We start from the raw sequence: 23,696 nt of genomic DNA, 5'->3' as shown, positions 1-23,696 counted from the left end.
ACAGAGGGAGGGACGGTTACACGCCGTAACCGAAGACATCTTCAGCCTGTACCTGAGAGTCTGGAACCGGATACCTCAGTACCACCGCCGGTGGGATCTCCTGTTCTAAGAGAGGTGCCTTCCCCTCAGCAAGATCATAGCGGGGATATATCTTTGCCTCCAGCAGACTCTTGTTCACCATCTTCTGTATCAGAGGACAGTTCATGCAAAGTTACATCAAGCGGAAGAGTGGTGAGGCTTCCGGCCCGATACAGGGACTGACTTTAGCTAGAACAGTGACCGGAAGTATGGGCAGAATAATCCCATGGTCACTGTGGACTAGGGTAGTCTACCCCGATGTCCAAGTCAGGATGTAATTTATTTGTTCATGTTTTCTAATCTATCTGTTTTTATAATGTTCTAAAACAAAATGTTGTTGTATACTCTGTTGGTGTACCTTGTTATTTAATATATGCAAATGTATGCTTTGCCTTTGAAAAAGGGGAAGATGTGATGATAGCAGGATGTGATGTCACTAGCATGTGGGCGGGGCTTAGGTCCGGTGTCTGTGTCGCAGTTAGTTTAGTACAATCAACCTGTCTGGATGTGTATTGCTATGCTCTGTAATAAAATAGAGTTGTACCATCATTGCTGTGTCCTGCATATGTCCTGCATCTCATGACAGTGTCCAAACTAGGTCCCTCAGAGTAAGGCTGTGGGGTAAAGAGGCCTGTTCAATCGTCCTCCATTTACTATCGGAAGCTTTAACTCCCCACTGAGAGATGTGTGTGAGCATGGCTGCATCAGCATACCTGAAGATAGATGGGGAAGCCACGCCTCCGTACATTCTGGGATATTGTAGGATTTTATGGGAGACTCTAGGGGTTTTTCCTTGCCAGATATATTTATTGCAGGCGCTCTGGAACTGAATGAGAAGAGTTCTAGGCACCCTGATAGGGAGACAACGCAGAGCGTATGTTAACCTAGGAAGGTAGCTCATCTTCAGGGCTGCAATGCGGCCCAACCAAGAGACGTATTTAAAGTTCCACTTAGAATTCAGGGCCCGGAGTTCGGCCAGGAGGGGTTTAAAGTTATCGTGAATTATTTGAGGGAGTGAGTTGGACAGTTTAACACCAAGATGAGAAATAAGCTTAAAGGGACAGTCAAGTCCAAAAAAAACTTTCATGTTTCAAATAGGGCATGTAATTTTAAACAACTTTCCAATTTACTTTTATCACCAATTTTGCTTTGTTCTCTTGGTATTCTTAGTTGAAAGCTAAACCTAGGAAGGCTCATATGATAATTTCTAAGCCCTTGAAGGCCGCCTCTAATCACATGCTTTTGTATTTGCTTTTCACAACAGGGGAGAGCTAGTTCCTGTAAGCCATATAGATAACATTGTGAGCACGCCTGTGAATTGTGGCAGACACTGCACTAATTGGCTAAAATGAAAGTCAATAGATAATAAATAAAATGTCATGTGATCAGGGGGCTGTCAGAAGATGCTTAGATACAAGGTAATCACAGAGGTAAAAAAGTATATTAATATAACCATGGTGGCTGTGCAAAACTGGGGAATGGGTAATAAAAGGATTATCTATCTTTTAAAACAACAAAAATTCTGGTGTTGACTGTCCCTTTAATACTAGGAATAAATTTGTGTTTTTCACACAGACTTTTGGAGAAATCCTCAGGAAACCCGAAAGTAAATAATTTGGATTTAGACTGATTTAGCTTGTAGTACGAAAGGGCGCTAAACGTCTCAAGCAGGGATAAAAGTCTTGGAACCTTCCTCAGGGGTCTGGAGAGGAATAATGTGGTATCGTCGGCGAATAAAGCCACCTTATGGACCGTACCATGAAGAGTGATTCCTGAAATTTCCCTATCAGTGTCAGCCGTATTTAGTCAGTTCAGGATTTAACCCAACTGCTAGCGTGAATATTAAAACACACGCTGGCACACTGAGAAATATCCAGGACGTGACCCACTCAGGAAACAAAATAAGCAGGATATAAGACCTTCCCAAAAGAATTAGTAATTCAGTATATCTTCTTGAGGACAGAATTGATTTACAGGAGATAGCGTTCCTTTCTCAGGGAAATAGAAACAAACAAAGATTATGTCCCTTTAAGCAGGTTATAAGCAAACAAATGATAATGTTTCTTTCTTGCAGATTTGCAACAAACAAAGTATGTCCCTTTAAGCAGGTTGTTAGCAAAAAATTATAATGTCCTTTTAGCAGGATTAAAGCAATCAAAGATAAAGTCCCTTTAAGCAGGTGTCCGCAAACAAATGTTAATGTCCTTTTAAGCAGGATTGTCAGCAAATGATAATGTCCTTATTAGCAGGATTAAAGCAAAACAAAGATAATGTCCCTTTAAGCAGGTGTCCGCAAACAAATGTTAATGTCCTTTTAAGCAGGATTGTCAGCAAACAAATGATAATGTCTTTTTAGGCAGGTTTGACAGCAAACAAATAATAATGTCCTTTTAAGCAGGTTTGACAGCAAACAAATAATAATGTCCTTTTAAGCAGGTTTGACAGCAAACAAATAATAATGTCCTTTTAAGCAGGTTTGACAGCAAACAAATAATAATGTCCTTTTAAGCAGGTTTGACAGCAAACAAATAATAATGTCCTTTTAAGCAGGTTTGTCAGCAAAAGACTTGTAGGCAAGAGGTACAGGCAAAACTAAGTCAGGAAGGATAGGGTCAGGATCCAAAAGATTAGTACTCACATAGACAAGGTCCGGCAAAAGAGAACAAACGGGCCCCGAGTAAATCTCCCGCCGAGATTTAAAGGCTGAGAGAGGGCCGTTACGTCAGAGGGGGTGTCTTGAGAATGCGTCACGTTGCCTAGCAACGTGACGTAAGAACCAGAAGAGATCCGGGAGCCGCGGCGAGACGGCGATGAACGGAGGAATCATGACAGCACCCCCCCTCAAGGACCCCTCCGGGGGACAGGACCAGGCCTAGTAGGGTGAGACTTGTGAAAGGCCTTAATTAAGGCAGGGGCACGCACCTGCCGGGCAGGTTCCCAGGATCGTTCCGTAACGGGATAACCCTTCCAATGAATGAGATAATACAGTCTCTTGCCACGAAGTTTGGAATCCAGGATGTGACTGACCTCAAATTCAGGTCGTCCATGAATCAAAAGAGGTGGAGGTTTGAGCATAGGTTTAGAATACCTATTAGATAATACAGGTTTCAGAAGAGATACGTGGAATACCGGATGGGCTTTGAGGGTCTTGGGCAGAGCAATTCGGTAAGCAGTAGGACATACTTGACCCAGTATCCGGAAAGGACCCACATATCGTGGTCCCAATTTGGTGGAAGGCTGCTTGAGGCGAAGATGACGTGAAGAAACCCAAACCTTATCGCCAGGCCGATATTTGGGAGCCCTCCGTCGCCGAAGATCAGAATAGAACTTATAACGTTCAGAAGCCTTGGAAAGAAGAAGGCGTATCTTCTTCCAATGACGAGTTAACCTCCTGGCGGATAGATCAGAAGCAGGATTTTCTGTGGAAGAAGTGTGTAGAGGAAACGTTCTGGGTTGAAATCCATAGGCCGCATGAAAAGGAGAGGTCTGAAGAGAGGAGTTATAACGTGTGTTATGAGCCAATTCTGCTAGTGGAAGATAACCAGTCCAATTAGAATGATGATGATCCACATAATGCCTCAAATAAGTTTCAAGGCACTGGTTAACCCTTTCGGTTTGGCCGTTTGAAGATAGAGAAGGTTTTTATGATCTGTGAGTATAGTAAATGGCAAAGAAGTGCCTTCCAACCAATGCCTCCATTCATCCAGGGCCATTTTAATAGCAAGTAACTCCTTATTGCCTACATCATAATTTAATTCAGAAGGAGAAAATTTCTTGGAGAAGAATCCCACAGGGTGAATCTTTCCTGTGTCAGGTATACGTTGGGAAAGAACAGCCCCAGCAGCAACTGAAGAAGCATCCACTTCAAGAATAAATTGAAAATCCGGATTTGGGTGAGGCAGGATAGGTGCAGAAGAGAAAGCTTCTTTGAGAGAATCAAAAGCTTCAACAGCTTCAGGAGGCCACTCTTTACAGTTTTGCCCTTTCCTGGTGAGAGACGAAAGAGGTGACGTAATAGTAGCAAAACCTTTGATGAATTTCCTGTAATAACTGGCAAACCCCAGGAAACGTTGCAGAGCTTTAAGAGAATCAGGTCTAGGCCACTCCAAAATGGCAGAGAGTTTAGTTGGATCCATTTCAAATCCTGATTCAGAGATTACATATCCCAAAAAGGGAATGGACCTTTGATGAAAAGAACATTTTTCCAGTTTAGCAAATAGATGGTTATCTCTTAAACGTTGAAGTACTTTCCTGACGTGATGTATATGATCTTGGTAGTTTTGAGAAAAAATTAATATATCGTCAAGGTAAATGATGACAAAAATGTTCAAAAAATCCCGAAAAATCTCATTCACGAAGTGTTGAAAAACAGCAGGGGCATTACACAACCCAAAAGGCATGACCAGATACTCATAATGCCCAAATCGAGTGTTAAAGGCTGTCTTCCACTCATCACCCTTGCGCATACGGATGAGGTTGTATGCTCCACGGAGATCGAGCTTGGTAAAAATGGTGGAACCTTGAAGATATGTGAATAATTCAGGTATTAGGGGTAAAGGATAACTGTTCTTGATGGTAATTTGATTTAACCCTCTGTAATCGATACAAGGTCGCAGTCCGCCATCCTTCTTTCCCACAAAGAAGAATCCAGCCCCTACAGGAGAAGAGGAGGGTCAAATGAATCCTCTGGCCAAATTATCTTTGATATATTCTTCCAAGGCTACATTTTCAGGCCTAGAAAGTGGGTAAGTTTTGCCTCGAGGATAAGGAGCCCCAGGAAGAAGATCAATAGGGCAATCAAATGAACGATGAGGAGGAAGACGTTCTGCTTCTCTTTTAGAAAAGACATCGACAAAATCTTGATAAGGCATAGGTAGAGGACCAGAAGTGTCGGTAGTAAGAGCAATAGTGAGTGGTATTTTTGTAAGTGCTTGAAGACAGTTAGTATGGCAAGATAATCCCCAGGAGGTGAGTTCACCATGGGTCCAAGAAAAGGTAGGATTATGTAACTGAAGCCAAGGAAGACCCAGGATTATGGGAAATTGAGGAGTAGTAATCACATCAAAACATATCCTCTCACAATGAAGTACTCCGACAGAAAAAAGTATGGGTATAGTAGTAAACTGGATGAGTCCGGCACCCAAAGGATCTCCACTAACAGTAGAGACGGAAACTGAAAACTTCTTTCTTAGTAAGGGAATAGTGTGAGTAGACACAAAAGTGGAGTCAATGAACACTCCTCCAGCACCAGAATCAATAAGAGCCTGGGTATGAATCTTGTTATCACCCAATTGAAGGGTTACAGGAACAAAGAGTTTATTATAGAGGGAATGAATTTGTTTTTGGCTTAACTTAGTTCCCTGGACAGAAGTTAAGCCCTGGCTTTTACTGGCCTGGTAGGACAATCCCTTAATAAATGCCCTTTAAGGCCACAGTATAGACACAGGCCAAGAGACCGTCTTCTCAAACGCTCAGTTTCTGTTAATTTTATGGTTCCTACTTCCATAGGTTCAGCCTGATCAGGAGAAGGAGAGGCAGTCGTTACTGGGTTAGAAAAACGAGGAGCCAGACGAAAAGGAGTTCGAGTTGAGGACCTCTGATTTCTTTCTCTTTCTTGTTGGCGTTCACGATATCTAGAATCAAGACTGATGCAAAGATTTATTAAGGCTTCTAGGGATTCTGGAAGTTCCCGATACACCAATTCATCTTTGAGACGTTCTGAAAGTCCTTTGCGAAAAGCTGCTCTAAGAGCTCCCTGATTCCAAGTAGTTTCAGATGCAAGAGTGCGGAACTCAATGGCATATTGAGACACTGGTTGACCACCCTGACGTAGGTCTAATAGAGAAGCTTCAGCAGCGGAAGTCCTTCCAGGTTTGTCAAACACGTTAGAAAAAACAGAAAGAAAAGCATCCACATCTTGAAGTATAAGATCATTTTTTTCTAACAGAGGTGATACCCAGGCCAAAGCTCTTCCTTTCATTAAGGAAATAAGGAATGTAATCCGAGATGAGGGAGTAGCAAAAAGGGTAGGACTGTTACGAAAGTGAAGTCGACATTGATTCAGAAAGCCCCTACAGTCTTCAGGATTCCCATCATATTTGTCTGGAAGAGGAATCCTAGGACTCAAATGTCCTTGTGATTGGTTGTTGGGAATAGGAGGAGGAGATGCCTCAATATTAGGATTTGGAGGGATAGGAGCAACCAAGCTCTGTAATAATGTAGTGATTTGATCCAGCTTAGTATCCAAGGATTGCAAGTGGGTAACATGGGATCCCAGTAATTGTCCCTGGTGGGTCACGGCCATGGATAATTCAGTGGGGTCCATTTATGGCCCGTTTGTAATGTCAGCCGTATTTAGTCAGTTCAGGATTTAACCCAACTGCTAGCGTGAATATTAAAACACACGCTGGCACACTGAGAAATATCCAGGACGTGACCCACTCAGGAAACAAAATAAGCAGGATATAAGACCTTCCCAAAAGAATTAGTAATTCAGTATATCTTCTTGAGGACAGAATTGATTTACAGGAGATAGCGTTCCTTTCTCAGGGAAATAGAAACAAACAAAGATTATGTCCCTTTAAGCAGGTTATAAGCAAACAAATGATAATGTTTCTTTCTTGCAGGTTTGCAACAAACAAAGTATGTCCCTTTAAGCAGGTTGTTAGCAAACAAATGATAATGTCCTTTTAGCAGGATTAAAGCAATCAAAGATAAAGTCCCTTTAAGCAGGTGTCCGCAAACAAATGTTAATGTCCTTTTAAGCAGGATTGTCAGCAAACAAATGATAATGTCCTTATTAGCAGGATTAAAGCAAAACAAAGATAATGTCCCTTTAAGCAGGTGTCCGCAAACAAATGTTAATGTCCTTTTAAGCAGGATTGTCAGCAAACAAATGATAATGTCTTTTTAGGCAGGTTTGACAGCAAACAAATAATAATGTCCTTTTAAGCAGGTTTGACAGCAAACAAATAATAATGTCCTTTTAAGCAGGTTTGACAGCAAACAAATAATAATGTCCTTTTAAGCAGGTTTGACAGCAAACAAATAATAATGTCCTTTTAAGCAGGTTTGACAGCAAACAAATAATAATGTCCTTTTAAGCAGGTTTGACAGAGAACAAACGGGCCCCGAGTAAATCTCCCACCGAGATTTAAAGGCTGAGAGAGGGCCGTTACGTCAGAGGGGGTGTCTTGAGAATGCGTCACGTTGCCTAGCAACGTGACGTAAGAACCAGAAGAGATCCGGGAGCCGCGGCGAGACGGCGATGAACGGAGGAATCATGACAATCAGCTCTAATGGCAGCGGCCAAGGGTTCCATGGCCAGTGCGAAAAGGATAGGGGAGAGAGGGCAACCCTGTCTAGTGCCGTTAGTGATGGAGAAAGGAGCAGAGTCAAACCCTAGCCCCCTAACTGAGGCCGCCGGGGTGGAATATAGAGCCCGCACCGCCCGGACCACCTGCGCAGGAAACCGGAACGTTTCCAGGACCATCCACAGGTACTCCCAGCGGACCCGGTCGAATGTTTTTTCAGCATCTAAGGAGAGCACCGCAAGTAGCTTGTTAAGCCTCTTGGCCTCAAGAAGAATGTTGAGGAGTCTCCGGGTATTATCAGGACCCTCTCTCCCAGGGATAAAACCGACTTGGTCCGGGTTAATAAGGGATGGTAGGAGTTTTGCTAACCTGTTTAATATGCAGCTTTTTAACCCATCAAGGGTGTGAGGAAAAATAAATCAGTACCTCAGTAAAAGTGCCTTTTAATTCCAAAGAAACTTGGAAAGTTTAGACAGTGATGGTATGGTGGTTAATAAAGTGATGGGCCCTGGAAAGATGGTACAGGTATGACTTTATAGAAAACAACTGTAGCTAAGTGATTGCAGAATAATTTCTCTAACATAGAAGCTAGTGTTTGAGGGTTACATGAAGTTGAATGAGATCCAGCAACTTCATCAATGTTGGTAGATTAAGTGGAACTTGTTTTGATGGCATGTAGTTGATAAAATTTGATGTACCAGCTGACCCAATAAGGTAATTTGGTTGGCTAACTCACCAGTATTCACACTTCTACCCAAGTACCCAATGGTGAGCTGGTTGTTAAGTCAAGATTTGCTGATCAGGAGGTAAGTACCAAGCATCCAGGAACCAAGTAATACAGATTAAGTCAATGTAAGGCAGCCAATAGTCACAGCAGAAAGGGAGATCAGTGCTTAAGCAGGACCCAGGTAGCATATCAAACAAGTCTTTAGTCATATAGTTTCACAGATAGCAGGTCAGTCACACCAGAGGTTAAGAAGATGACCAGTTACCAGGTCAAGAAAACTAAAGGGAAGCCGAGTAAAGTGACAGAATGCCAGAGATGTGGTTAATTAGCAAGTCAGAAAGGCCAACAGGGTAACAGATCAGACAGACCATTGGACAGGGAGGATGCCAGTTACTAAGTTAGATAGGTGAGTAGTCATCCTGGGGGCCAGTTAGTAAGCCCCACAAGCCAGTGGTCAGGTAATCAGGTCAAGTTAAAGCAGGACAAATACTTGTGAACCTAAATCCAAACATTGAGAAAACAGAATTGTTCCCTTAAATGTTTCCCTTTAGTTGTGGGGGTGATGCTGGGGCAGCATGTTAAAAATTCTTCCTTAAAGGACAAGTCAACACAGTAGATTTGCATGTTCAACAAATGCAAGATAACAAGACAATACAATAGCACTTAGTCTGAACTTCAAATGAGTAGAAGATTTTTTTTCTGACAATTTTAAAAGGTATGTCTATTTCCACTCCCGCTGTACCATGTGACAGCCATCAGCCAATCACAACTGCATACACGTTTATTCTGTGAATTCTTGCACATGCTCACTAGGAGCTGGTGACTCAAAAAGTTTAAATATAAAAAGACTGTGCACATTTTGTTAATGGAAGTAAATTGGAAAGTTGTTTTAAAATTGCATGCTCTATCTGAATAATGAAAGTTTAATTTTGACTTGAGTGTCCCTTTAACTGTACTGTACTAAAATATGAAGGATAGTGTAATATACATGTAAAGTGAGTTAATGAATAAGATATTTATAAACTGTTGATCTCCAACACACCATATATCTATGATCATCCAACATGCAAAGGAATGTGGCAGTAGCAGACCAAACCATAGGTACCACATGACAGGGCAAGAAAAGAGTCTCATAAACTATTGACCTTTTGTGCTATTTCACATTTTATTTAACCATGTCATGTCTAAGAATACTTAAGTGATGTCTCTAATATGCATACTAACACACATCTGAATTATGATTTTATAACTTATACAGACATGACCTATTCATTCTATTATTTTTTGTGTTACCTGCTGTGCGCTCAGCTGTTGGAATACATGAAGCGGAAGCAGTGGGAGGAGACTTCCAACTTGTTGTACGAAAGAGTCAGATAACAATGAAATGTTTTCAAAAATATGAGAACTGAGGAGCCACAACCTGAGAGCAAGTCTTTGATCAGCAGAGAACAAATCAAAAGAATGACTGAGAGCAACAAGCCTGTAAAAACAGCAAAAAAAAAACATAATTGTACAAATTCAAAATGATATGTTTTGGTGATTGTGATGGATGGGTTTTTGTATAAACATATATGCTGGAAGTATTAAGCAGGTCAGCAGTAAATGTATTCATTTCTCTGCCTCTCTTTGGAAGCGGTTGCTGTGGTGCTAGTGCTGGTCAGCTACCATTACATTTTTTATTATTTATTTTGCTTAATAAATCCTTTTGCTATCTCCACTGTTGCCTATAGTGTTTTTCATGTTTATGTTTTGGTTCTCAGTTGTTGACAAATGATTAATTAGTGGATCATTCATATTGATTGAATCACCTGTGTGCATTAAAGAGACATGATACCCAAAAGTTGAAGCACATGAAAGTGATGCAGCATAGCTGTAAAAAGCTGACTATAAAATATCACCTGAGCATCTTTATGTAAAAAAAGAAAGATATTTTACCTCAAAATTTCTTTAAAAAATGTAAGTGCTGTGTAAATCGTTATACTTCAGCTGCTGTCCAGCTGCGAGTTGGAAAGAAGGTAATTATTTGCCTTTGCTGTAAACTCATGAGATTTCACTCTAATCTTGAGATTTCATAGAACTAATATAGGAAAATAACATGATTGTGCCTGCACATGACAGATGCACACTCCCCAGCTTGACCTGGGACAAGCATCCTGACTGGCTGCTTACAGTATCTTTACAGCGGGGTGTGAATACTTAGGAAATTTAAGGTAAAATATCTTCCTTTTTTACATAGAGATGTTCAGGTGATATTTTCTAGTCAGCTTTTTACAGCTATGCTGCATCACTTTCATGTGCATCAACATTTGGGTATCATGTCCCTTTAAGCAATAGCTGCAGCTTGCAAATACTGTTAGTTTCATAGTTTCATTGAGTATTTGCAAATAGTTTTGGGAACTACTGAATTAGATCAAATTCTTGGAAACACAAATACACACTTTTTTGCTTGTATCATAATGCCGGTGCAATTTATCCTGGTTGTGTGTCCAATATACATATAATGTTGCATGGAGTTTGCACTCTAAGTATATGAATATTAGACATGTGCGCTTCGTTTCGTTCCGAATTCGAATTCGGACGAATTTGGAGCTTAGGACCATTTAGAATATCCAAATGAAATCCTTTCCGAAAGCATACTAATCTGAATGCATTTGTTACGAAATATTCTAATCGTTCGGACGAATTCGTTTTCATTCGGATGCGCATAATAAATATTATTATTAAATCCAAAGAACCACAAAATAGTTAGAAAATTAGATATTTATTTATTATCAAATAATTAAAATATGAGTGAGATTGAACAGATAAAATGCATGGTATACTATATATATTTAATATTAATAGATATACTACTAATCCGAATGCATTTGTTCCAAAATATTCAAATCGTTCGGACATATTCATTTTCATTCGGATGTGCGTGGCGCAGTTGTATTTCTTAAAATAAATATTATTATTTATATTATAAGGACAGGTATGTTTGGCTGATGCAGTCATGCGCATACTAGAGAGTGAGACTGCAGCACGAGAAAAACATACCTGGCCTTAAAAAAATGTACAACCAACGCTGAATGTGCAGTGGAGAGTAGAGGACTGCGTGAGAAAAGCATGAGGACGGCGCTGCTCAAAGTGAATTTGATAATATACATAAATTGAAAAGTATAAAAAAAATTATAACTGAATATTTAAAGGCACACTGAACCCAAATTTTTTCTTTCACTATTCAGGTAGAGCATGCAATTTTAAGAAACTTTCTAATTTACTCCTATAATCTTTTTTTCTTCAGTCTCCTTGGATCTTTATTTGAAAAAGCAGGAATGTAAAGCTTACGAACTGAACCAATTTTTGGTTCAGCATCTTGGATAGAGATTGCTGATTGGTGGCTACATTTAGCCAACAATCATCAAGCACTACCCAGGTACTGACCCAAGGATGGGCTGGCTCATAGGCTTACATTCATTCTTTTTTAAAAAAAAAAAAGATAGTTACCAAGGGGTCAATTTATCAAGCTCCGTACGGAGCGTCATGCCCCTGGAGGCTCGCCGGAAAAGTTATGAAGCAGCTGTCGGCATTTATCGATGTGCGGCGGACATGATACGCTACATCGTATCATGTCCCCTCGCACATTAATACATTGACCCCCAAGAGAACACAGAAAATTTGATAATAGGAGTAAATTAGAAAGTTGCTTAAAATTGATTAAAATTGATGCTCTATCTGAATCATGAAAGAAATAAGTTGGGTTTAGTGTCCCTTTACGTTTGAATCTGACTTTGTGCCCCATAAAGTTGGTTAAAGTTTATCCCTTTATTTAAAAAGACAAATATATATAATCCAAAAAATGAATATATTTGGTCTTGGTTGGCCAAAGTTTCCATCTTTAATTCTGTAAGGAATAAAAAAGCCCTTAAATGGATACTAAACAGTAAACACAACATTTTTATTTCAAGATATAGATGAAAATTTAAGCAATTATATTATTTAATAGTAACTCATTATTTCTTCATTCACGTGGGATCTTTATTTGAAAGCAGGAATGATCCTTTTTTGGGTTGAGAACCTGGGTTGCACTTGCTTATTGGTTTGTTAAATGTTGCCACCAATCTCAAGCGCTAGCCAGGGTGCTAAAACCAAAAATGGGCAGGCTCTGTCCTTACCTTATAAACCTACAATTTCAAATAAAGATAACAAGAGAAAAAAGAAAAATTAATAATAGGAGTAATTTAGAAAGTTGATTAAAAAATCAATGCTCTAGCAGAATCATGAAATAATTTTTTTTAGTTTACTATCCCTTTAAGCTTGACTTACATTCCTGCTTTTTCAAATAAAGATGCCATGACAATGAATAATAATTACAATTGAATTTATTTCTTTACGTTACACATTTTGGACTGTATAGTATGTACACACAGGCTAACACACACTAGAGTTAGTTTCTTACTATAAAAGAAAATTGTTTTTGAAACTTACCGGTGCTTGACACAGGCGGCTTGTCCTGTCGACTGCTCCAACTGCAAAGACAGCATCACGAACTGTGTTCCATGCCGCTTGCCTTGCAGAGGACGAAACATTGGAAGAAAACAAGATGTGCCGGACTTTCAACACAGCAGACACAAGGGACAAATTTTCTTCTGTCGTAAAGGTTGGCCCTCTATGCCTTGGTGAAGTGGCACGCTGCTGTTCCTTCTCAGCAGCACTAGAGTCCGACTCCTCAGAGGGTGTAAGTGGCCTCCTCCTCTTAAATTGTTTTTTGGCACTGGTGTGCTTTTTTACTCCACCATGCCTCTCCCTGTCCCTACCTACCCTCTCCCTAGTACATCCAAGGTCCCTCTCCCTATCCCTATGTACAGGGTGCCTATGACTAATCCTATGCTTATCCTTACCTCTATCACTATCCCTATTATTATTACTACTCTCCCTAGCTCCACGGTCCCTATCCTTATGTCCACTCTCTCTAATATCACTACCTCTACTCTCCCTAGTACTAACTACACTGTCCCTAACTCTACTGTCCCTATCACCTCCATGAACACTCCCAATTTCTCTAACAGACATTCTCCAATATCAAACTGCTCTCTTCAACTCACAAAATTTAACGAAGATATTAGTTACATGGGTGTGGCTATAGTGTGCAGGAGTGATGCAAGCATAATTGTCAATCAGGCTGCCTGATTGGCTGCACAGTGAAATCAAAAAAATGGAAAACAGCACACCAATTTACCTCTTCCAGTGGGGCACGGAGTAACAGACTTGCCAAGTCTCACCAAAGTCCATAAATTTCAAAAAACTCCAGCCACCAATTTCTTTAAAAGACCTTTATTCTTTTGTCATGGGTCCCATTGATATACAACGTTTCAAGCCAGCATTAGGCTCTTAGTCATGTACACTTTAATTATACAGGTTTCTGCTACTTATACCTACACCTGTTAGTCACTCACCTGGTGTTGATTAACCCATTCCATAAGGAACACAACTATTGCTATTGCAACAGTGACATCTTGTGGATGAAAGATATAGTACACCACATGTTTTTATTCTGAATTTTTCAGTGTTCCTTCATGGAATGGATGAACACCATCACACATTCTTAAAATCACATAAAACCTATATACAATTTAAAAGAGGAGTATAAAATCCCAATATCTATAGAGCCACAGTAGTAGGAATCAATGTACATAATACATTCTCATTATCATAAATTTCAAACAAAAAAATAAACATACAGAAAAATTTAAAGAGATATACCTTCCCAAAAACACCTGTTTTTTTCAAAAAAATATTTTATTTTTCAAATCCTATTTGCCAATATTTGACGAGTTCTTATTATCCTTAGATATTTGCCCGTATTTGACCAGTTATTATTATCCATAGATATTAATGTCTATACACATAATATTTTTATGTATTAGTTGACTTATCCATACGCTACATAATTAATTAGAGGTCAACAAAACAGACTCCAATCAAAGTCTTTGTTTAGACCCCTAGGGGTCAGGCAATCTAGTTTATAGATCCAGAACATCTCCCTCATTTTGAGGAGATGTTCCCTGTCACCACCCCTTCTTGGTTTCATTACCTGATCTATGATAAGGAATCTAAGTTGACTAATATTATGACCTGCAGAGAGGAAGTGAGAGGACACAGGAGCCTCCGTATTTTTACATCTTATGTTTGATTTATGTTCTGTTATCCTCTCCCTTACCTCTCTGCAGGTCTCACCTATATAGATTAGTCCACATGGACACTTGATCATATAAATAGCAAAGGTGGTTCTGCATGTGAAATATTTATTTATTGTGAATTTCCGTCCGCTAGTTGGATGATAAAAGTTTTTTCCTTTTATCATGGAACTGCAATGGCTGCAGTTCAAGCACGGATAACAGCCATTATTTTTACTACCAATTGTTAATTGGATATTTCTTTTAGCAGAACCTATGTCAGTGTGTACAATCAAATCCTTAATGCTTTTATTTTTCTTATATGCTACCATGGGCACCTGTTTAAATTCTTCTACTTGTGGATTACATTCCCTTATTATATGCCAGTGTCTTTTTAAGACACCGGTTATTTTTTGACTGAACCTGTTATGTTGGGTGACAAATATTATATTGTTCTCTCCTTTCTTGCCTAGCTTTCCTTGTCTCTGATTTTGTTTAGAGCCAGCTTCTACATTAGCCAATTGTTCCATTATCAAATTTCTAGGGTATTTTCTGGCAATAAATTTATTCGCCATATCCCCTAATCTTTGTTTACATTTATTGCTATCTGATACAATTCTCTTAACCCTAGTGAACTGGCTCTTAGGTATTGCTTTAAACACACTTTCTGGATGGCAGCTGCCATATTGTAGCAAATTATTCTTATCAGTCTTTTTTATATATAGATCAGTTTCTAAAAAACCTTTTTCTTTATATACATAAGTGTCCAAGTATTCTGTACCCACTTCACTCATATTCATACTAAATTTCAATCCTTGCACTGAGCAATTCAAATCTTCTATGAATGTTAATAGGCTCCCAACGTCGCCCCCCCCACACGCCAAACACATCGTCAATAAATCTCCACCAGGAGACCCCATGAGTTTGAAAAAGTGAGTTAGAGTACACAAAGTGTTCCTCAAAGCTATTCATAAATATGTTGGCGTATGTGGGGGCGACGTTGGAGCCCATTGCTGTCCCCTGTTTCTGAATGTAGTAAGTATCCATGAACAGATAATAATTCTGATGTAATATTAAGGTTAATAGATCTGTCAAAAAGCCAATTTCTGCCAGTGTATAGTTGCTGTCAGTTTTTAGGATGTTCTCAACTGCTGCTATTCCACTTGTGTGCTTAATTGAGGTGTACAAGCTGGAAACATCTAGTGTAAATAATATACATTTCTCACCAACCTGGCCCAAATCTTTAAGTTTAGACAAAAAATCATTTGTATCTCTTATATACGAAGTGGTCTTCTGTATTAAGGGTTGTAAAACCTTATCCAAAAAAACTGAAATATTTGAAAATACAGAGCCTATTCCAGCCACAATAGGGCGCCCAGGTGGCTTAGTCATGGTTTTATGGATCTTGGGTAACACATAAATGACAGGTCTAATAGGATTTTTTTCAAACAAGGCATCTTTAAATTTTTCTGAAATGATCTCCCTCCTAACCGCTAGTTGTAATGTATTCTCTATCTCCTTATTGATCTGGCCAGTAGGATCCCTAGGTAATTTCTCATATACTTGGCTATCTGCTAACTGGCGTTCAATTTCTTGTATATAATCAGACCTATTAAGGATAACTACAGCCCCGCCCTTGTCTGCCTCCTTGATAATTATGTCATTATTGTTTCTTAGTGACTGAATTGCCAATTTATCCTTCTTGTTCTTTTGTACCAACTTTCTTTTAGTTTCTTTCTTAAGTAAGTTTTTAATTTCTCTCTGAACCAGATTCATATAAGTTGTAACACTATGAGTGGTTGACGGTGTAAATTTACTTTTTTTAGTTATTCCAAAATCTTTAATGTTGTTAAATCTAACATTCTTATCAGTGACCTTAGTGTGTGTCAAATTGGTGTCTTTCTGTAAAGAAAAATATATCTTTAATTTAAGTTTCCTAAAAAACCTGTGCAAATCTTGAAAAATTGTGAAGTCATTAAAAGAATCATCTAAACAATATGATAATCCCTTATTTAATGCTAAGTGTTCCTCATCACTGAGGACATAATCAGACAAATTATATACCAAACTATCAGTGTCATAAGTAACATTATTGTGCTCATTCATAAATGCTAATTGTGGGTTAACCTTCTGTAAAAAAACGTGATTAGAATTATAAGTAACATGTCCCAACATTTGGTCATTCAGAAAGTCACTATTAGGGTAATTGACAATATCAGTCATTGTCTCAGCGGGAGATTTCTGTATATGCCTGCATGGATCCTCAACACTGAAAGCATTTGTGTCATGTTCTCTCACAACATTTTCAGACACAGTTCTTTCAACAGTCCCCCTTGTTGTATTTCTTACCAGCAGCCGGTCCGGGATATCAGCCCATGTATCCTCACATTGTGTCGGTCTCTCAGTCGGTGTATCTTTGGCCTCTTCATACCTGACACTTGTGCTGGGCTGCTCTCCTATCCCCTCCGGTCTGTCTGTGTTCAGTAGCGATAGCCGCCTCTCTGTGCGCCGCGTGTGCGGCGTGGTCGCTGACGTTGTGACGTCATCACTGGGCCCGCTCCGCTGTTTCCTGTGTTTCCTCCCGGCCCGGTGATATCGATATCCGAGTCCTCGGTTAAAAAACTTGCAGAGGATTCGGATCCACTGTGGACATCTCCTTGGCTTGCGGTCTGTCTCACTGGTCTTCTCTGGCCTCGCATACCGCCACTTGGGTTTTTGTTGAATCCTGTGTTCTGGCGCCATCTATAGACGACTCCATGGCAGTAGTCCTGCTCATCTCTTATGAACTTCTGTCGTTTTCGGCTTTCCATTTGCTTTCTATAGTCGTTTACAGATTTCTCCACATCCATGACCAGCTTTTTATATTCATCCAGGGGTAAGTTTTTTACAAGTTGTTCTTTCTGTAAATTGATTTTCTCCTTGTATGCATTAATTTCCTGCTGTGCAAACTCCACTGTCCAAGTGATAATATCAAAGGAGCACTTTTTCAATATACTTTCGAATTTATCAGTGTATTCCTTTCTATCAGCAAATAGTGTTGGACATGTGGACATTCTTAACCCCCTGGGTATGCGCTGGACTTTATGGTACTCAGACAGGGTTATAGCATGTAGTTCAAGTACCATTTTTTTCTTGCTCTCTTTCTCCAAGAATCTCCCTGTGGTTTCTGAGGGAGTGATGTTTAGAAAGTCTCTATTTCCCACTACTGTGGCATTAATATGCTGGGCAGTCTCCTCATCATACCCAAACACGGTGGGTCCCAATTGTATGTTAGTAATTGTATTAGAGGCATTACCTTCAGCCATATTGGTGTGCACGTTACTCCAAGGGCAGCATACAGTGAAATCAAAAAAATGGAAAACAGCACACCAATTTACCTCTTCCAGTGGGGCACAGAGTAACAGACTTGCCAAGTCTCACCAAAGTCCATAAATTTCAAAAAACTCCAGCCACCAATTTCTTTAAAAGACCTTTATTCTTTTGTCATGGGTCCCATTGATATACAACGTTTCAAGCCAGCATTAGGCTCTTAGTCATGTACACTTTAATTATACAGGTTTCTGCTACTTATACCTACACCTGTTAGTCACTCACCTGGTGTTGATTAACCCATTCCATAAGGAACACAACTATTGCTATTGCAACAGTGACATCTTGTGGATGAAAGATATAGTACACCACATGTTTTTGTTCTGAATTTTTCAGTGTTCCTTCATGGAATGGATGAACACCATCACACATTCTTAAAATCACATAAAACCTATATACAATTTAAAAGAGGAGTATAAAATCCCAATATCTATAGAGCCACAGTAGTAGGAATCAATGTACATAATACATTCTCATTATCATAAATTTCAAACAAAAAAATAAACATACAGAAAGATTTAAAGAGATATACCTTCCCAAAAACACCTGTTTTTTTCAAAAAAATATTTTATTTTTCAAATCCTATTTGCCAATATTTGACCAGTTCTTATTATCCTTAGATATTTGCCAGTATTTGACCAGTTATTATTATCCATAGATATTAATGTCTATACACATAATATTTTTATGTATTAGTTGACTTATCCATACGCTACATAATTAATTAGAGGTCAACAAAACAGACTCCAATCAAAGTCTTTGTTTAGACCCCTAGGGGTCAGGCAATCTAGACCCCTAGGGGTCAGGCAATCTAGACTTCCTCTCTGCAGGTCATAATATTAGTCAACTTAGATTCCTTATCATAGATCAGGTAATGAAACCAAGAAGGGGTGGTGACAGGGAACATCTCCTCAAAATGAGGGAGATGTTCTGGATCTATAAACTAGATTGCCTGACCCCTAGGGGTCTAAACAAAGACTTTGATTGGAGTCTGTTTTGTTGACCTCTAATTAATTATGTAGCGTATGGATAAGTCAACTAATACATAAAAATATTATGGGTATAGACATTAATATCTATGGATAATAATAACTGGTCAAATACTGGCAAATATCTAAGGATAATAAGAACTGGTCAAATATTGGCAAATAGGATTTGAAAAATAAAATATTTTTTTGAAAAAAACAGGTGTTTTTGGGAAGGTATATCTCTTTAAATCTTTCTGTATGTTTATTTTTTTGTTTGAAATTTATGATAATGAGAATGTATTATGTACATTGATTCCTACTACTGTGGCTCTATAGATATTGGGATTTTATACTCCTCTTTTAAATTGTATATAGGTTTTATGTGATTTTAAGAATGTGTGATGGTGTTCATCCATTCCATGAAGGAACACTGAAAAATTCAGAACAAAAACATGTGGTGTACTATATCTTTCATCCACAAGATGTCACTGTTGCAATAGCAATAGTTGTGTTCCTTATGGAATGGGTTAATCAACACCAGGTGAGTGACTAACAGGTGTAGGTATAAGTAGCAGAAACCTGTATAATTAAAGTGTACATGACTAAGAGCCTAATGCTGGCTTGAAACGTTGTATATCAATGGGACCCATGACAAAAGAATAAAGGTCTTTTAAAGAAATTGGTGGCTGGAGTTTTTTGAAATTTATGATTGGCTGCACAGTCTAAATATAAATATAATGATAAGTGTTTAAATGACATATTAAATTTATTTATTAATATATTACAGTCATTTAACAGTGTAATACATTTATGAATAATATTGATATGATTATCTAATCGATTGGAAATTGAAATCGAATGTATCCGAAATAATAGAACCGAATAATTTCCGAAATAATGATTTAACAGAATTTTTTCATAAATTACTATTCGGTCCGACATTACGATTCGGTCCGACATTACGATTCGGTCCGACATTACGAGTCGGTCCGTCATTACGATTCGGTCCGTCATTACGATTCGGTCCGTCATTACGAATCGGTCCGAAATTAATAACTTGAATTACGTTTCCGAATGAATCCGAATGACCGAATTAACAACAATATGAATGAAACCGAAACGAATAACCGACGCATACCGAACCGAAATAAAAAACAACCGAAACAAAACAAATTTTTCGATCGCGCACAAGTCTAATGAATATGATTACAAAACATTATAATAGTGCATTTGGACAGTGGATGAAAACTTGGTATATTGTTTTTGGGAACTAAACATCATTTTTACAAAACTATTTCTATTTTTTTCTCACCTAGAGAGCTAATATAAAACAAGAAATTCAACAGACCAGCAGTATACATAGGTCGTGCTATAAATGTAACAGAGAATATGTATATAAAGAGACAAGGCACACTAATACTCTGCATAGACTGACTTACGCTTCGCTGCTGTCTTGCAGGGCAGGAAGATATCTGAGCATTTGATCTGGTTCCAGGTAATGCAGAAGATTAGCAATATCAGTGAAGAGTGTGTGATTAGAAATCACTTGATTAGTTAGCAACGTGGACACCAAAATGTAGTAATATTCATCTGGCGCCTGAGAGAAAGAAAGAAAAAGGGAACTTTGAATTATGTGGAAGGTAATAAGGAATGGAACAAAATATGCTGAAGGGAAGAAGGGTGGACAGGTAAGTGACCAAAAAAAATCAGACAACTGAAGAGGTAAAAGAGGAATTGTTAAAATGGAAGATAAAATAGTTAGATGAAGGGAAATGAGCAGCAATGCACTTTTGGGAGAAAGCTGGTGATTGGTGGCTATACACATATGTCACTTGCCATTGGCTCACCAAATGTGTTCAGATAGGTCCCAGAAGTGCATTGCTGCTCTGGAGCTGACTTTAACTATGTGTTTAACCCATTTCCAGGGGGTTTCTTTTAAGGTCTACAAAACAAAAATCTGTTTTGTGCTCTTTTTTCAGTTCTTGAGACTCAAACATATACTGTTAATCTAGGCTTTGTGCATGTTCTGTATCTGTGTTTAATAATATGTACTGTACCTGTAAGGATGTAACATTCTGGGATAAAAAGGTGAGGAAACTCTTGGAACCCTCAGGACTCAAACTGGACACAAAGATAGTAAAGTCTGACACCGGTAGGTGGAAGATCTCCTGAGAGAAGAAAATTGGTGAATGTTTTTAATTACTTTGACATTACAGAGCAGTAGGAAAAACACACGCCATACATTGAGTAAATAAGCGGACAACTACCTCGACAATGATCAAAGACTCCGGTGAAGTTTCCCCAACTAACTGGATAAGGGTATCCTGAGAATAAAAACTAAATTAAAAAAAAACATTTTGTATTCACTCCCTCACTTACACACCCACACTACATACATACACACACATATATACTATATACTCACTCAAACACACACACCACACACATATACACTACATACTCACTCAAAAATACACACTATATTTATACAAACACACACACCCTAAATAATTACTCACTCAAACACCCACCAACCCACACTACATACAAACGCACATATACACTACATACTCACTCAAACCCACACCACACAAATTTACACTACATACTCACGTACACTCTCAAACACACTACATACATACTCTACATATACTAATTATTCACTCACACACCTACCCATACACATAACATACTTACCCACACACTCACTCACATACAAACACACACATTTACACTACATACATACTCACACACTCACTCACTCACATACACACATACAAACACACTAAATAATTACTCACTCAAACAGCCACCAACCCACACACACTACATACAAACACACATATACACTACATACTCACTCAAACCCACACCACACAAATTTACACTACATACTCACTCACGCACACTCTCAAACACACTACATACATACTCTACATACACTAATTATTCATTCACACATCCAACCATACACACTACATATTCACTCACCCACACACTCACTCATATACACACACACATTTATACTACATACATACTCATGCACTTACCCACACATGCACACACTCTACATACATATACATACTGTACACACTACATACATACTCATGCACTCACTCCTTCACACACACACACACACACACACACTCTACATATAAACACACATACACAGGCAAACAAGTATACATACTAAAAATAATATACATTAGTTGTCATTCCTTTGGATATAAATAATGGACTGGGTGGTGGCGGTCTATGGGGGTGCAACTTATAGAATGCCAATTATGTCATGCCAGGAACCCTTCCCACCCATGCTGTTGGCTCTGCCCACAGAACACTCAAAGTTACACTAACATGTTTTCGGGACTTAGGGCCAGATTACAAGTGGTGGGCTATTTAGCACTTTTCCTTGAGCGTTAACACCACCAAAAGTAAAGATTTTGCGCACGTGGGTAAGCACTCATATTAGAAAATGAAAGTAAAACTTTTGCATGAGAGCGAAACCCAATACACACTAACTTCAGGGCTTTGGATATCACGATTGCGATAACTTCTCCCCATAGACTTTAATGGAGAACGCAAAAGAAAAAAACTAACATTTATTGTTCGCTTGCTAACTTGACAGGGGTTATTAATATTTAACATTACAATGTTATTCACATATAGAAAAATATATATAACATAATTTATGTAAGAACATACCTGATAAATTCATTTCTTTCATATTAGCAAGAGTCTATGAGCTAGTGACGTATGGGATATACATTCCTACCAGGAGGGGCAAAGTTTCCCAAACCTTAAAATGCCTATAAATACACCCCTCACCACACCCACAATTCAGTTTAATGAATAGCCAAGCAAGTGGGGTGATAAGAAAGGAGCGAAAGCATCAAAAATAAGGAATTGGAATAATTGTGCTTTATACAAAAAAATCATAACCACCACAAAAAGGGTGGGTCTCATGGACTCTTGCTAATATGAAAGAAATGAATTTATCAGGTAAGTTCTTACATAAATTATGTTTTCTTTCATGTAATTAGCAAGAGTCCATGAGCTAGTGACGTATGGGATAGCAGATATCCAAGATGTGGAACTTCCACGCAAGAGTCACTAGAGAGGGAGGGATAAAATAAAGACAGCCAATTCCGCTGAAAAAAATAATCCACAACCCAAATCAAAAGTTTTAATCTTTATAATGAAAAAAACTGAAATTATAAGCAGACGAATCAAACAGAAACAGCTGCCTGAAGTACTTTTCTACCAAAAACTGCTTCAGAAGAAGAAAACACATCAAAATGGTAGAATTTAGTAAAAGTATGCAAAGAAGACCAAGTCGCTGCTTTGCAAATGTGATCAACAGAAGCTTCATTCCTAAAGGCCCAGGAAGTAGAAACTGACCTAGTAGAATGAGCCGTAATTCTTTGAGGCGGGGACTTACCCGACTCCACATAAGCATGATGAATCAAAGACTATAACCAAGACGCCAAAGAAATGGCAGAAGCCTTCTGACCTTTCCTAGGACCAGAAAAAACAACAAATAGACTAGAAGTCTTTCTAAAATCTTTAGTAGCTTCAACATAATATTTCAAAGCTCTAACTACATCCAAAGAATGTAACAATCTTTCCTTAGAATTCTTAGGATTAGGACATAATGAAGGGACAACAATTTCTCTACTAATGTTGTTAGAATTCACAACATTAGGTAAAAATTGAAATGAAGTCCGCAACACCGCCTTATCCTGATGAAAAATCAGAAAAGGAGATTCACAAGAAAGAGCAGATAACTCAGAAACTCTTCAAGCAGAAGAGATAGCCAAAAGGAACAATACTTCCCAAGAAAGTAATTTAATGTCTAGAGAATGCATAGGCTCAAACGGAGGAGCCTGTAAAACTGTCAAAACCAAATTAAGACTCCAAGGAGGAGAGATTGGCTTAATAACAGGTTTGATACGGACCAAAGCCTGTACAAAACAATGAATATCAGGAAGATTAGCACTCTTTCTGTGAAAAAGAACAGAAAGAGCAGATATTTGTCCTTTCAAAGAACTTGCAGACAAACCTTTATCCAAACCATCCTGAAGAA

The 23,696-nt window shown here is 38.6% G+C and overlaps 1 protein-coding gene across 1 annotated transcript in view; it reads right to left on the bottom strand.

Annotated features, from left to right (window-relative positions):
- LOC128664767 (uncharacterized) overlaps positions 1-12,644 on the bottom strand; it is a 38,952-nt gene extending 26,308 nt beyond the window's left edge. Inside the window, exons 1-2 of the mRNA XM_053719574.1 lie at positions 12,589-12,644; positions 9,412-9,598 (exon numbers count right to left, since the gene is read on the bottom strand). Of these exons, the coding sequence (XP_053575549.1) occupies positions 9,412-9,598; positions 12,589-12,644 (243 nt within the window). The remainder of the gene's footprint in view (positions 1-9,411; positions 9,599-12,588) is intronic.
- Positions 12,645-23,696: the final 11,052 nt, after the last annotated feature.

This window comes from Bombina bombina, chromosome 6 (genome assembly GCF_027579735.1).
Source record: "Bombina bombina isolate aBomBom1 chromosome 6, aBomBom1.pri, whole genome shotgun sequence".
In the NCBI taxonomy this organism is placed as follows: Eukaryota; Metazoa; Chordata; class Amphibia; order Anura; family Bombinatoridae; genus Bombina; species Bombina bombina.
This window is presented reverse-complemented; position numbering and strand designations above follow the sequence as displayed.